The 15,075-nt window shown below is 47.1% G+C and overlaps 1 protein-coding gene across 1 annotated transcript; it reads left to right on the top strand.

Moving 5' to 3' along the window:
• Nucleotides 1-15,075, top strand: jph1b (junctophilin 1b; the record flags this gene model as incomplete). The annotated part of the gene is made up of 5 exons (XM_080550779.1): nucleotides 1-379; nucleotides 2,664-3,417; nucleotides 7,283-7,401; nucleotides 14,130-14,821; nucleotides 14,995-15,075. 5 exons carry the CDS (start codon nucleotides 1-3, stop codon nucleotides 15,073-15,075), a joined length of 2,025 nt encoding a protein of 674 aa, XP_080406905.1.

The following is a 15,075-nucleotide window of genomic DNA, read 5'->3' as shown; positions in this document are numbered from 1 at the left end:
ATGACGGGCGGCCGTTTCGACTTTGACGACGGGGGCACATACTGCGGCGGCTGGGAGGATGGCAAAGCCCACGGACACGGCATCTGCACCGGGCCCCGGGGCCAAGGCGAGTACTCCGGCTCCTGGAACAACGGCTTCGAGGTAGTGGGGGTGTACACCTGGCCCAGCGGGAACGTGTACCAGGGCTACTGGGCGCAGGGCAAGAGGCACGGACTCGGCGTGGAGTCGAAAGGCAGGTGGATTTACCGCGGCGAGTGGACCCACGGGTTTAAGGGGAGATACGGAGTACGTCAGAGTCTGCACACACCCGCCAGGTACGACGGGACGTGGAGTAACGGTCTGCAGGATGGGTACGGGATCGAGACGTACGGAGACGGAGGTGAGAGTGTGTGGTTAATGGAGAGAGGAGTTGAATGGGACACACTCATCTCTACTCTTCCCCTGTTACGAAGTTGCAATGTTGTCTTACAATGACCAACAACAGTTGATACTTTTTTCATTTCACGAGCGAGAATATTTTTTCAAACCAATTCAATTGTTACAAACTAAGTGGGCTGTGGGCCATTGCATTTTACTGAGGGAAAACATGAATTGATATATAGCCCAGTTTAGGACTGGTCAGCAGCACTGATCTCTGCTCTCTCATAGAGGTCATGTCTAAAAATAGAAACAGTCACTCACTTGCAAAATCAAAGTGATTTTCAACCAGCAGCACACAGTCCTATAGACAGATATTGATCTCAGTTCGTCAGTAACAATATAGACATTACTGTGCAACATTTCCTTTAGAGGAAGTAACTGAGCCCAGCGTGTAGGCCTTATTTGCTGTATTTCTGACAGTTTGTGTCAGTGAGACAGGTGGTCAAAACGTATTAGTGTTGCATAGATACAGGTTTACACTGTAAGGATTATTATTATTAGCTATTTTGGAGATAATATTGAACTCCCTGCTGTCCCATAACTGGAGGATATTTAGTGTTTTATATTGGTAAACATACAGTAAGGGACTTGGTTATAGATTATGTCTGAACACACTTTCCCATGCTTCCTAGGATTAATCATTGTCTCCCTCAACTTCAATGAATACAGTGACATTACAGTCGGCCGGATTCAATCAAACCGGCGCTGCAGATTATCTGGAAAGCCTGATATTTGCACCCTGTCATTACACTAAAAATGCTTTTCGCAGTGTGAGTGAGTAGCTGGGTACGTTGCAGGCCAGGCCACAGTACCAGACAGAGCCAAACCTGGGAAGGGCGGGGGGGGGGGGGGGGGGGGGTGGTTTTACCTTGCTTAAGCGCTAAATAGATAGACATTGTATATGGACCTACAGTAAATACAATATGAGTATGAGATTAAACATTCAAACACATCTCCACAATATCAACAATTCAGGAGGGAAGAAAACAAAGAAAACTTTTGATTGGGTGGTGAAGACACCAAGGCCTGACCGCTGGCCTTGGTCAGGCCTTCTTGGACAAGCTACTGTGTGGTAGTGTTTTCTTTCTCTGCTCTCTCTGTGTCTCCACAGCTCTCCTTGTGTCACTCTCAACCACTGTCTCATCTCTGAAGCAGAAGAATAAGTCAATGATGTTGAATCTCTCAGCAGCAAAGAAGGCAGAGTCAGCCTTGAGACACTGGGGATTTACACACCATAGTAATGTTGTGTCACTCTCTCCATTGCATTCAATTCTATTACATTCAATGTCATAAACGGGAACATTCAAAAAAACATTTATTTTTGACTTTTCCAAGTTCCAATGGAATTTTCTGTGTGATTTTAATTCTTTTACGTAGCAGGATAGACCAAATTATGTTTGGCTGGCTGGATCGTCAAACTTCCCAAAGTCTCAAGTTACTTCTATCTTTTAAAATAGCACCCTCTTCCCAGTTAGAGCGAACATGACGGACACATTCAGGGCCTGTAGGAAACTCAGTAAGATGATAAGCATTGAGAACATGAGTGTTCGCTCGCTTTTGGAAATGTTTTACTTTATACCCCTTGTACCTGCTGTGTGAATAGAATAGAATGGAACTGAACTGAACTCTATGGAATGCAACAGAACAAAATAGAATAACATAGAATAGACTAGAACACAATACAATACAATAGATTTAGAAAGTAAGCTACTTCTTCTGCATTTCCCACCTCCAACGAATAGTCATCAACATCTGAATGCAGGAAAACATTGTTAGAGTGACAGTTGACATTGTCAGGCTGAGTCACTGCGGGGTTAGCGGCTTATAGTCTTTGGTTTACAACATTGTGTCCCCTTGATCCTGTGTGTAATGAGGCGTAAGGAACATGGTGAATGAATAGACCTATCCAACACATCTCTAGCCTTACTCTACTGGCCCGCCCCCTCTTCCATGCCTTTAGCCAGCACTTCAGGCCTCTGTTCCAGTAATCATTGCATCATGATTGCCTCATAGCGTCCGTTTGTGTATTCATTCTTCCTTTGAACACAGAGAACAATGACCTTGTTGTAACCTCACTATCAAACAAACTCTTTCTTGAGTACTATCAGTCATGTCAACTCGTTGACATTTAGGGGTGGTTTATGACTCAGGCCAAAGGTGTGTGTTCCCGATGCAACATGGTATCATGGCAACATGATAGCGTGTGTGTATTCATCCTTCTCTTCACCATGTCATCCTCCCAGGTACATACCAGGGCCAGTGGACGGGCGGGATGCGCCATGGTTACGGCGTACGACAGAGCGTCCCTTACGGGATGGCGACGGTCATCCGCTCGCCTCTCCGGACCTCCCTGGCCTCCCTCCGCAGCGAGCAGAGCAACGGCACCGTTCTCCATGACAGCCTGTCGGACACCCCCGCCGGCACCCGGGGCGGCTTCGTCCTCAACTTCCACAGCGACAGCGAGGGGGGGGAGAAGAAGAAGGGCCTCTTCAGACGGGGTTCCCTGTTCGGAAGCCTCCGGAAGCTCCACAAGTCCGAGTCCAGGTCGTCGATATCGAGCAAGCGCTCCGGCCGCAGTGACGCCATAAGCAGGATCAGCTCCAGCGACGCCAACTCCACCATCAGCTTCGGGGACGGGGACATGCCAGACGAGTACCTCCCCCTGGAGGACAACGTGGACGCCACCACCACCGAGTCCTACATGGGGGAGTGGAAGAACGACAAGCGGAACGGCTTCGGCGTCAGCGAGCGCACCAACGGGATGAAGTACGAAGGGGAGTGGATCAACAACAAACGCCATGGTTACGGGTGCACAATGTTCCCCGACGGCACCAAGGAAGAGGGGAAGTATAAAAACAATACTTTGGCACGGGGCATCAAGAAGCAGCTTATTCCCCTGAAAAACACCAAGACTAAACAGAAGGTGGACCGGGCTGTGGAAGGGGCCATACGGGCAGCAGCTATCGCCAGGACTAAAGTAGAAATAGCCACTTCAAGGTAGGTCTAGGAGGGTTGTCCACGTCTGCATGTGTGATGATGATGATGATGATGATGATGATGATGATGATAGCCTCTACTGCTGCATGGGCTGCTGTGACCTAAAGGGTCAGAATTCGGGTCTCCTGTCGCCTCAGTCAAGACAGAGATTCTCAAGAAAGAGTCAGTTGATTAAGAGTCTCACTCTCTCTCTCTCTCTCTCTGTGTATTTTACTGTGTTGCCAAGGTCTATAAGGACAATACCTGTGTAATAACACTGTAATTACTGTAGTAACAGTAAATAGGGAATAGGGATCGGATTAGGTGAAAACAGATCAGGTAAAAACATTCTAATTTCAAAACATTTAGCTGTAAAATGTCAAGGGTTAGGGTTATGGTTACCATTAGCATTTACAAGCACATGCAAAAAGCAAGGTTATCTGCGCACAGCTTATACCCTACACCTAGGGTAAACAGCATGGAGAGTCTCCATTAAAGGTGTGATTAAAAGAGCAGGACCCCAGGGGGTTGAAATGTCTTCATGTCAGCCGGGGCCGAGTGATGGCCGTGGTTCATACCAGGACAAGCCAGCACAGCACAGCAAGCCAGTTAGTAGTTAAGTGCGGAGCGCAGTAACACCAGTCTCAGTGCAAATGCAGGCGCTGGTGGGGCCACTGGTGGTGGTGCTAGGGGGGGTGGGTCTGAAATATTATTGCTATTTTCAAGGCCCGAATTTTTCAGCGCAACTGATGGCACTCGGTCTGCTCGTCGTCATGAACACGCCTCTGTTCACCGTCACTCCGCCCACCTGTTACCACCAAACACAGATTGCCAATAAGCCTGCGCTGCTTCTGCTGGGAATAGAGCCCTAAAGGTCTGCTCTGTCACTCTGATATGTATGTGCAGCGTAATTAAAAAGACACAATGTAAATAAACAACTGCTCTGATATCGGTGTGTAGATGTTGATAATGGACCCTCCTATAGTCCCCCCCCTAACCCTAACCCTAACAATCCTAGCGAAGGATGCTTTCTTTCAACACTGCATTGAACAACAACAATAACATTGATTCATTGTACACTGTCCGCTTGATTCGTGTGGAAGACATGATATAATACTACTAGTAGCCTACAGTATATAAAACACCCACCATGTTCAATTGTTCATAGATATCAAAATAGTCTATTTATTGCTACAAGGCCATCCTCACTATCCTCGTGATAATCTTCTTATCTAAATGTCTAATGAATACAACTAATTAGCATGTTCTTTATTCTGGCGTTTTCTGGCCTATGAATTTCAATGAGCCCTTCTCATAACTAGGCGCTCGCAACCGACATCAACTCAAGTCATGAAATAGTAATATGTCCCCGAGCGGCTTCGACGGGAGAATGTGAGAAATGAGGCTTCTGCCTTTGAAGACGGTTGTGTGGCTGAGTTGATCGGCGTGGTAAGAGCTTTGGAACGTGAGGAGAGAGGGAGAGGGGGGGTCCGTTTGCGTCACACTTTTCCCATCATCTGGGTGGAAGCCCAGAGGAGTGAGGGACAGAGAGAAAGAGAAAGAGGGGGAGGGGGTGGGGGGGCAAGCAAGAGAGAGAGAGAGAGAGAGAGAGGCATAGAGGCTATGTGAGTGTGTGTGTGTGTGAGAGAGAGAGAGAGAGAGAGAGAGAGAGAGAGAGAGAGAGAGGGGGGGGGGGGGGGGTTGGAGGGACGGTAAGTGCTGTGCTGTGCTGTGCTCACATGTGCAGCCAGCCTCCCTGCCTGCTCCTCCGTAGTGTGTCAGTGTCAGCAGCACTGAGCCCTGACTAAATAAGGCAAGGCAGGAGGGGACTTATCAACAGCTGACAGGAATACAGCCGTAGCCCCCAGCCTCTCGGCCTAGCTGGCCTGACAGCCTCCCCCAGCCAGGGGTCTACGGCGTCAGCTGCTGCCTCCCAGGCTGCCTGCAAGGGTGTCAGAGAGGCTGCCCCTCAGGAGGCTATCTAGGCTGTGGGGCTGGGAGGCAGACTAGCCAGCTGCCTATGGGGCAGCCTCTCTGACAGTCTCACAGGCAGCTTCCCAGGCACTAAGCTTATACAGTACCCCCCTAGCCAGTTGCCTATTCGGTTGTTAAGTCTGACGTCAAACGTGACGTTTTGCAATTTCCGGGTCCAAACCAGAAATTCTCTGCACCAGAATACCAGTGTACGACAGCGGTAGAATGACAGTTTAATAGTTTTTTAGACTCGGATCTATTCATACAACAAGGGACACAGCACTTTCCCGTTTTCCCCATATTGTCAGGGTATTTGAGCCTCAGAAAAGCGCTATATAAATATAATGAATTATTATTATTATTGCGGCATTTCGAAGACAGCGCCTCAGCCAACTTTGGACCCGGAAACACGTCACGACTTAACAACCGAATAGGGCAGCCTCTCTGACAGCCTCTCTGGCAGCTTCCCAGGCAGCCTCATAGGCAGAAGCTGATACAGTATCCCCCCTAGCCACCCATGGGGCAGCCTCTCTGGCAGCCTCATAGGCTTATTTGTCGTCGTGCTGCAATGTCAAGGAACCAAAGCCTAAGGATTTTACTCTCTTACACTTGTGTAATGTGACGTAACGATAAAACTTGAAACTTGAAACAAAACTTGAAGCTAATACTACAGCATCCCCCTAGCCAGCTGCCTCTGGGTCAGCCTCATAGACAGCCTCATAGGCAGAAGCTGATACAATCGCTCCCTAGCCCGCCTTGTTAGCACGGTCATCGGGTGGAGCGATCAGTCAGTCTGGCAGGGTGTTTATATCGTGACTGGCTGCTGGTCATAAAGTCAATCCAAGAAGGGTGCGTCATGAAGCAGGGTTGCTAAGTTACAGTAGCCATACAAACATTAATAAATATTTAGATAGCCTACTGCTTTTCTGGTCCATTAAAGGAACATTTCACTGATTGTCACCACAACAAGTTATTAGTGGTCTTTGTTGTCTTAATAGCCAGGAAATATTATTGTATTTTAGCAAATAAGCAAAAAAACATAATTTTATCGGACCAGGAAGTAATGTCGAAATGATCAGCTCCTACAAAATCTGTCACAAAATGTGATTTGATATAAGGCTAGTTCTTACAATCCCTACTATGTTAGACTCAGGGCTGAACCTTACCCATTTCAGAGAGGGAACAATAGTAGTTCTCCCCACAAGATTGTTGAAAGGACAGGTAGAATCAAATGGAATTCATAGAATGATTAGAGTGGTTGAATTACATTACAGACACCCATATAGAAATATATGAAAATACCTCTTAAAATATTATTGAGCTGTTCAGTCATTGAAACAAATTCAATTCATCTATTTATTTATTTATTCATTCATGTTCTTGGTAACATGGTTATGTTTCCAAATGATAAAATGACTGAATGAATACATCCTTTTCAGTTATCACTGAAGCACAATAACGGGTGCCACAAGCCTACACATTAGCTCTGCAAGCTAACACGTAACAAGTCTTCAGGTCTAAGTTGACTTTACCGACACTAACCACCTCTCCCAGTCCCAACCAGACCTAACTGTTCTTGGTTCCAGTCTTAACCAGACCTAACTGGGCATAGTTCCAGTCCTAACCAGACCTAACTGTTCTTGGTTCCAGTCCTAACCAGACCTAACTGGGCATAGTTCCAGTCCTAACCAGACCTAACTGTTCTTGGTTCCAGTCCTAACCAGACCTAACAGGGCTTGGTTCAGGTCCTAACCAGACCTAACTGTTCTTGGTTCCAGTCCTAACCAGACCTAACTGTGCTTGGTTTCAGGCTTAACCAGACCTAACTGTGCTTGGTTTCAGTCCCAACCAGACCTAACTGTGCTTGGTTTCAGTCCTAACCAGACCTAACTGTAACTGTGTTTTCCTCCAGGACGTCCCACGCCAGGGCTAAGGGAGATGCAGCTGACCAGGCGGGCCAGTCTGCCAGTCAGGACTCTGACATCGCCAGGTCCGTGGCCAGGGAGCTAGCTCCCGGCTTCCATCAACCAGGTAACCTGACAATCAAACCCCACACTCTCAGTCCCCTCCCTATGCCCCTCCACACCTCCATTAACCAGGTACTATAGCCTAAAAAAAACAAAGGATCATTTGTGTACATCACCCCCAAACTGTCCCCAGTCTTCCATCAGCCTGGTGACCCCTACTCGGCTCACTGTGCTGGGGGGGTAATTTATAAACGTTGTGTACGCAATAAAGCATGCGTAAAGCCAATTTTGGGATTTATAAAAAAAACTACTTGACATGAAAATGTGCAGTCCTCTACGTACACTCGGACCCATGCGTACGCACAGAAACTGGAAAAATAAGCAACTGCGACTTCGATGGCTGAAGGATGAAAACCGAGAAACGCTTTGAAATTGATACCATTGAGTAAAATAAATCGAAATATTACCTCTCACGTATTATATGAAGAGTTCCCTGGAGTGCACACAAAAAATATATGCGCACACTGCAAACTGTACATACAGTATATTCATCCTTGTCCTGTACATATCACACTGTACATATATCTTTACTGTACATATTGATATTCATGCAAATATATTACATATATGGAATGGTCTTTATTTGTCATTGATATAGTACAGGTACCAAACAACGACATTTGGGAGGGGGGGCTCCCCTGGTGCTAGGAAAAAAAACTAAAAACAAGAAGGGAAAAGAGCTGGTTTACATAAATAAAGGCTATGTACACTATCCACTATACTATACTATACAAATAAAACACTGTGCTGTACTCTATGCTATGCTATACCTATTCTAACATTTCCTATCTCTGAACCTTATGTACCCGAGGGTTGTCATATTGCACATAGTGTTATTGCACATTCATTTAAAGTGTCGCAGTTTGCAGGTTTGAAATGTTCACAGTTGTGTTTCAGTATTGCACTTGATTTCAATCTAGTAGCTGCCATCAAATTGTCTAGATTGTCCAGGGCCTAGAACCTAGGTCTTTGCTGTGTTCAGGGCCTGAATGGCCCTGGGGTAGAAGCTGAGCTTCAGTCTGTTTGTCCTTGCGAACATGGTCCTGAACCGCCTGTCCGAGGGCAGCCGAGCAAAGTGTTCGTTCCCAGGGTGGGATGGGTCTCTGGAGATCTTGGAGGCCTTCCTGAGGCAGCGTGTGTTGTACAGCTCTTCCAGAGAGGGGAGGGGGGCGCCGGTGATCTTCTGGGCCGATCTCACGACTCTCTGTAGCGCATTCCTCTCTGCGGCTGTGCAGCTGGAGAACCACACGCAGATGCAGTAGGTGAGGATGCTCTCCACTGCGCAGCGGTAGAAGGTCACAAGCATCTCCTGTCCGATGTGGTTTTTCCTGAGGACTCTCAGGAAGTAGAGCCGCTGTTGTGCCTTCTTGATGATGGCTGCTGTGTTGGTCTTCCAGGACAGGTCATCCTGTATGTGCACCCCCAGGAATCGGAGGGTTGAGACTCTCTCCACGCTCCCTCCATCGACGAGCAGGGGCTGGACCTCAGATTTTTTCCTCCTGAAGTCCACGATGATTTCCTGGGTCTTTGACTGGTTCAGCAGCAGGTTGTTAACCTTGCACAGCTTGCCCAGCTGCTCCACCTCATCCCTGTACGCCGCCTCGTCCCCCCCCCGAGATGCAGCCCACCACGGTGGTGTCGTCTGCAAACTTTACGATGGAGTTGCTGGGGTGGACGGGGGTGAAGTCGTAGGTGTAGAGGTTGTAGAGGATGGGGCTTAGCACGCAGCCCTGGGGGGACCCAGTGCTGAGTCTGAGGGCTGTGGAGGTGTGGGAGCCCACCCGCACCCTCTGGGGGCGGTCAGACAGGAAGTCCTTGATCCATGCACATATAGAGTGTGATAGTCCCAGGTCTAGTAGTTTGGTCACTAGCCTGTCTGGAAGGATGGTGTTGAAGGCAGAGCTGAAGTCCACAAAGAGCAGTCTGTTTAGAGTAGCTGTTTCCCCTCTCCAGGTGGGATAGAGTGGAGTGGAGAGTCGTCGCGATGGCGTCCTCTGTGGACCTGTGGGCTCTGTAGGCGAACTGGTATGGATCCAGGTTGGGCGGGAGGCGTGTGACTATGTGGGCCCGGACTAGTTTCTCGAAGCACTTCATGATGATTGGTGTGAGTGCCACCGGGCGGTAGTCGTTTAGGCAGCTCACCGTGCTTTTCTTCGGGACTGGGATGATAGTTGAGGTTTTCAGGCAGGGTGGGATGGTGGCCTGGGACAGGGACTGGTTGAAGATGTTGGTGAAAACCCCGGCCAGCTGGTCGGCGCAGTCCCTCAGCACCCGTCCCAGGACGCCATCCGGCACTGAGGCTTTCCTGGGGTCCACCGCCTTCAGCACGCGTCTCACTTCATGCTCTGTGAGGGTGAGGCTGCTGAGAGCTGGAGAGAGTGGTGTTTGTGTTGTGGTTACCTCCGTTCGACCCTCGTCAAACCGGGCGTAGAAGGAGTTCAGCTTTTCCGCCAGCAGGGGGTCGTCCTCCGCGGCTGTGAGCCTGTTGGCTCTGAAGTTTGTCATGTGCTGAACCCCCTGCCACACCCGCCTGGAGTCGTTGCTCAGGAAACATTCCTCAATCTTCTCTCTGTGGTCTGCCTTGGCCTCCCGGATGCCACGCTTTAGGTTAGCCCTGGTGGTGCTGTACAGCAGTGTGTCCTTCGCTGAGAAGGCGTTGTCCCTCTCCTTGAGCAGTTTTTGGACCTTCACAGTCATCCATGGCTTCGTGTTGGGGTAGACCCGGACACGTTTGTCCACGGTGGCTGAGTTGGTACAGTTCACTATGTGGTTCAGAACCGACGACGTGAACTGTTCCAGGTCCTCATGCTCATATTCCTGCCATGAGGTGTCATTCAGGCAGATCTGCAGTGGAGCGGACCCTGCTGGCCAGGTTCTGACAGTCTTAGTGGTGATGGGAGCACTTTTCCTCATGGGAGTGTAGGCTGGGATCAGGAGGATTGACACGTGGTCAGACATGCCTAGATGAGATAGCGGTCTAGCCTTGTAAGCAAGCTTGATGTTGGTGTATACCTTATCCAGTGTTTTTTCTCCTCTTGTTGCACATTTAACATGCTGATAGAACTTCGGTAGTACTACCTTCAGGTCAGCATGATTGAAGTCCCCGGCGATTATATGAACTGCCTGTGGGTCTGCGCTCTGTCCACTACTGATGACGTCATGTAGCCGCGCCAATGCTAAGCTACCATCCGCGCTAGGCGCAATGTAAACAGATGTTATGTACACCGCGTTGAATTCCCTCGGGAGGTATGTGGGTCGGCATTTAACAGTCAAGTATTCCAGGTCTGGGGAGCAGTGGCTACTTACAGTTTTTGTGTTTAAGCACCAGCTGTCCTTCGTAGATATAATGAGGCCGCCTCCGTGCGTCTTCTCACTAAGCAATGTCCTGTCCGCTCTGTGTAGAGTGCGGCCTTCTAGCCCGACGGCCGAGTCCAAGATGGAGTCGTTGAGCCAGGTTTCTGTGAGAATAATCACACAGCTGTCCCCCACGGTGTTATTGGAAGCAGAAAGATACTCGGCAAAGCAGGCTTATCTGGGCTCCTCTTTAGCCTAGCTAGCAGGCCTCCCCTGCGGCCTCGGCGTTGCTTACGGTCTCGACGCCGACGTTTGCGCCTCAGAGACGGGACTGAGTACCATTGTTCTCCCGGCGACCGAGCAATGTCGAGTGGGATCTTTTGTTGCTTCAGGAACTCTGCTGTTACTGTCCTCTCGTTTTGCGCACCAACTTCTAGTAAGTCTAGTCTGCTGTAGGTACTATTTACACAACCGTTCCCTATAAGTACTAAAATAAAAATGTACATACAAATGTACTTAAAAACACTAAAAAGCACCAACGTCGGTAGCCCCTCCAGCCTCGCGTCTGATCGCGCCGCCATCTTGGAACACGCCACATTCACATTCATATTCATTGCACGTATACCAACGTTATATTCATTTACTTATAATACTCACTGTAATACCGTAGCCTATACTGTCCATACATTCATGGCTTTTGCACTATACACTATCTGGTTAGATGCTGAACTGTGTTTCGTTGTCTTAGTGCTTGTACTCTGTCAATAAAGTTGAATTGAATGTAAAAAAAAAGAAACAATTAAAACATGATTTAGGAAACGGAGATTGTTTTTGCGAAACAACCCCTCAAATATGTTGTACAAATATGTTGGATCTGTAATTATGAAACAATACTTACAATACAATACATGTTATGAAATGTATTCTCATAAATAATAAGGTGAACAGGAGGACAAATTAAATTTAAGCTGATTCTGTTTTCGATGCTTCAATCGGGCAGATACAAGTGTGTTTCACTGATCATTTATAGGCAACTATGGGCGTTAAAAGGGTGGGACAAGACACTCGTTCACATGCGCAAAAGTTAGAGTTGATTGTGATTTATAAAGGGAAAAGGCGTGGGACGTGCGTTTGCACTGTGTTATGAATCAGAATCTTTGTGTGCGTAAACGTTCTTGCTTGTCTACGTACAACCTTTTCACGCCAGTTCTACACAAAGTTTTATAAATGACCCCCCTGGTCTCGGGTCAGTTTGGAGATCTCCCCTCCAATGGTTATGGCTAGGTTGTTGGTAGGGTTAACTGGTTGTAGATCGGTGCCCATGAGCAGCTGCCCCCAGGGGCAACTAGACCCCACCATCACTACCCCCTCCATGTAACCTGCTTTGTCCCATGTCCTTTGTGTCTGGTTGATGTCTCTTCATCCTGTTGAGTCTGAGACTGATGCATATGCTAATCTGAAATGGAAATGTAGGGGTGGAATATCTTTTGTGAGGGGTGGAATATAATTAGCATAACTCAATTGGTGCTCTCCAGCATATGCACATCCACCTCCGGGGAAAAAGACAAGGTCAGCGTTTAGAGAGGAACATTTTCAAAAGAGCAATAAGGTCACAGTGTCATGTATTTAAGCCTGCCCTGTTGACCTGTTTTGTGTGATGATGTCACATTGCTGAGTCCCTAACCCCAGCTCAGCTTTGAACCCTCAAACCCAGTCTGACCTTTGTCACTTGACATGACATCAGTGAATGAAGATGGATAGACAGATAGACAGATAGACAGATAGACAGATAGATAGATAGATAGATAGATAGATAGATAGATAGATAGATAGATAGATAGATAGACAGACAGACAGACATATTGACAGATAGATAGATAGATAGATAGACAGACAGACAGACAGACATATTGACAGATAGATAGATAGATAGATAGACAGACAGACAGACATATTGACAGATAGATAGATAGATAGATAGACAGACAGACAGACAGACAGATAGATAGATAGATAGATAGATAGATAGACAGACAGACATATTGACAGATAGATAGATAGATAGATAGATAGACAGACAGACATATTGATAGATAGATAGACAGACAGACAGACAGACAGACAGACAGACAGATATATATAGATAGATAGATAGATAGATAGATAGATAGATAGATGGATAGATAGATAGATAGATAGATAGATAGATAGATAGATAGATAGACAGACAGATAGATAGATAGATAGATAGATAGATAGATAGATAGATAGATAGATAGATAGATAGATAGATAGATAGATGGACAGATAGAGTAAACTTTCCATTTGAAAACAACATGCTACAACAAGCTTGCAGAAAAGAGGTGTCAGCCTTGTTGGCCTGAGAAGCTGTGGAGGTGTCAGCTGTAGGATAGCTCTGGCCTCATCGGTGGTTAGGAGAATCCAAAGAATGCCTGGAACCTCTAACAGGAATCGTAAACCAACTGGAGAGGCTCTGAAACTCCGTTAACTAAGGAGTGGAGTGATTACTCTGTATGTGAAATCATCTCTCCAGAACAGGCATGATAACCCTGAGCTAACTGACAGTGAACTAAGGGTGAATTGTGATCCCTAAGGGCAACATCAAATGATATACATGATATATACTGTATGTATATATTTGTTAGAAAAAAATATTTCTTGATGACAGAACTGTTTTTTCTCAGAATAAATTTACTTCAATTAAAGGTTGGGTGTTTCTCTTTTTTTTTTTCAGTGTGACATTAATCTAATTCACCAAAAGGTTAACTTTTTATAACCCTGTTTACTCATCTTTACCAAGGGTGCCAATAATTGTGGATTGCACTGTATATATATGTGACACATTCTAATGCTTTAGTCCTCATGTCGGGATCCGATGTAATGATTGGACTTTTCTTTCGAAAAATGTGAATAAATCAGAAAAAAAGAAAGAAAGTTGTTTAAAATCAATGACACACTCGCTAGTCAACTAACACAGCTTGTTTTGTGAGCCTGCTAACAATGTAAAGTAGTGTTATAGTTAACTAGGTAGCAGTGGGGATTATTCATCAAATCTATTTCGTTGCAGTATTTTGGCTCGACTAACGAGTTTGTGTTGTGATTCTAACCAACGTTGAAACGTAGTTCCATGTTTCAAAAGAAAAGTCTGAACATTTTGATTGATTGCCGATATGAGGACCAAAGCATTAGAACGTGTCACATATAAGTTTATCCTCAAGTCAACTAAAGCAACAGACAAATGTGTGTTGATTGTGATAGAAAACAACATGGCATTGACTTGAAAGTTGAGTAGAGTACTGTGCTACAAATAAAGAAAATACAACATGTGCATTCATGTGTTTGTAAAAATGTCCTATGGACAATAAAGTGATCTTAATCTTAATAAATACGTATTATATGTCTCCTTCCATTTTCCAGGCCCTGACTACATAAAGCAAAGATTCAACGAGCCTATTGATGTACCAGTCCCAGAGGTGAAGAAAGAGAAGTCTCCTTCGGGGAGCCCTCACTTCTACCGCAAAGGCACCACCCCTGACCACTCCCCGTCCAACAGCCCTGTGGCCTCGCCACCTCCGTCCCCCCCACCCCCGGCACCGGCCCCGGCCCCGGCTCCGGCCCCGGCCCCAAAGAAGAGCTTCTTCGGCAGCAAGGACAACAAGACCCCCACCGCTGAGAGCCTGACCGCAGGCATCACCAAGGCAGCCTCCAAGCTCTCACTCAAACAGGAAGTCAGGCAGGAAGCAGCGCCCCAGCCGAAGCTGTCCAACGCGGTGGAGCCGGCGGGCAGCACCTCCGTCAACGGGCAGCTGCATACTCAGTACCACGGTTACCCGGTGAAGGCCGAAGTTAAGATCCCCCCCGAAGACCCAGAGGAACACGGGGAGGTGCACCCCTCCGCCCTCGCCCGGTTGCCCCCACCCGCCAAGATGATCAGAGCGCCCAGCCCGAGACCTGTGACGCCAAAACCCGCCTATGTCGTCCTCGCCAAAGAGAGCAAACCTGAGCCAAAAGAGCCCAAACTTAAGAAACAGGAGTCGATTAAGCCGAGGAGCCTGGCAGACACCAAACAAGCCAGCATGGAGATCGCCAGCGACAACGTAGAGGAGTCAGTAAGTAACACATATTCTAGAAGCCAGATAATGGGTCCAAGGAGACAGAGAAAGGTGTCATTTGAAGAAAACTGTGTAAAACGTTAAAACAGGTCAGTGTGAATATCTGTCGTTCTAATGCCCCGATTAAAATGTTGTCCTGCATTTTTTTTTCTTTTGTCTTTATTTCACAGGGTCCTAATTCAATTCTGGTTGCCCTAGTTATGCTGTTGAATGTTGGTCTAGCAATAATTTTTGTCCATTTTTTAACCTGA

Source organism: Nansenia antarctica, assembly GCF_963989245.1.
Source record: "Nansenia antarctica genome assembly, contig: SUPER_16_unloc_1, whole genome shotgun sequence".
NCBI lineage: Eukaryota > Metazoa > Chordata > Actinopteri > Argentiniformes > Microstomatidae > Nansenia > Nansenia antarctica.
This window is presented reverse-complemented; position numbering and strand designations above follow the sequence as displayed.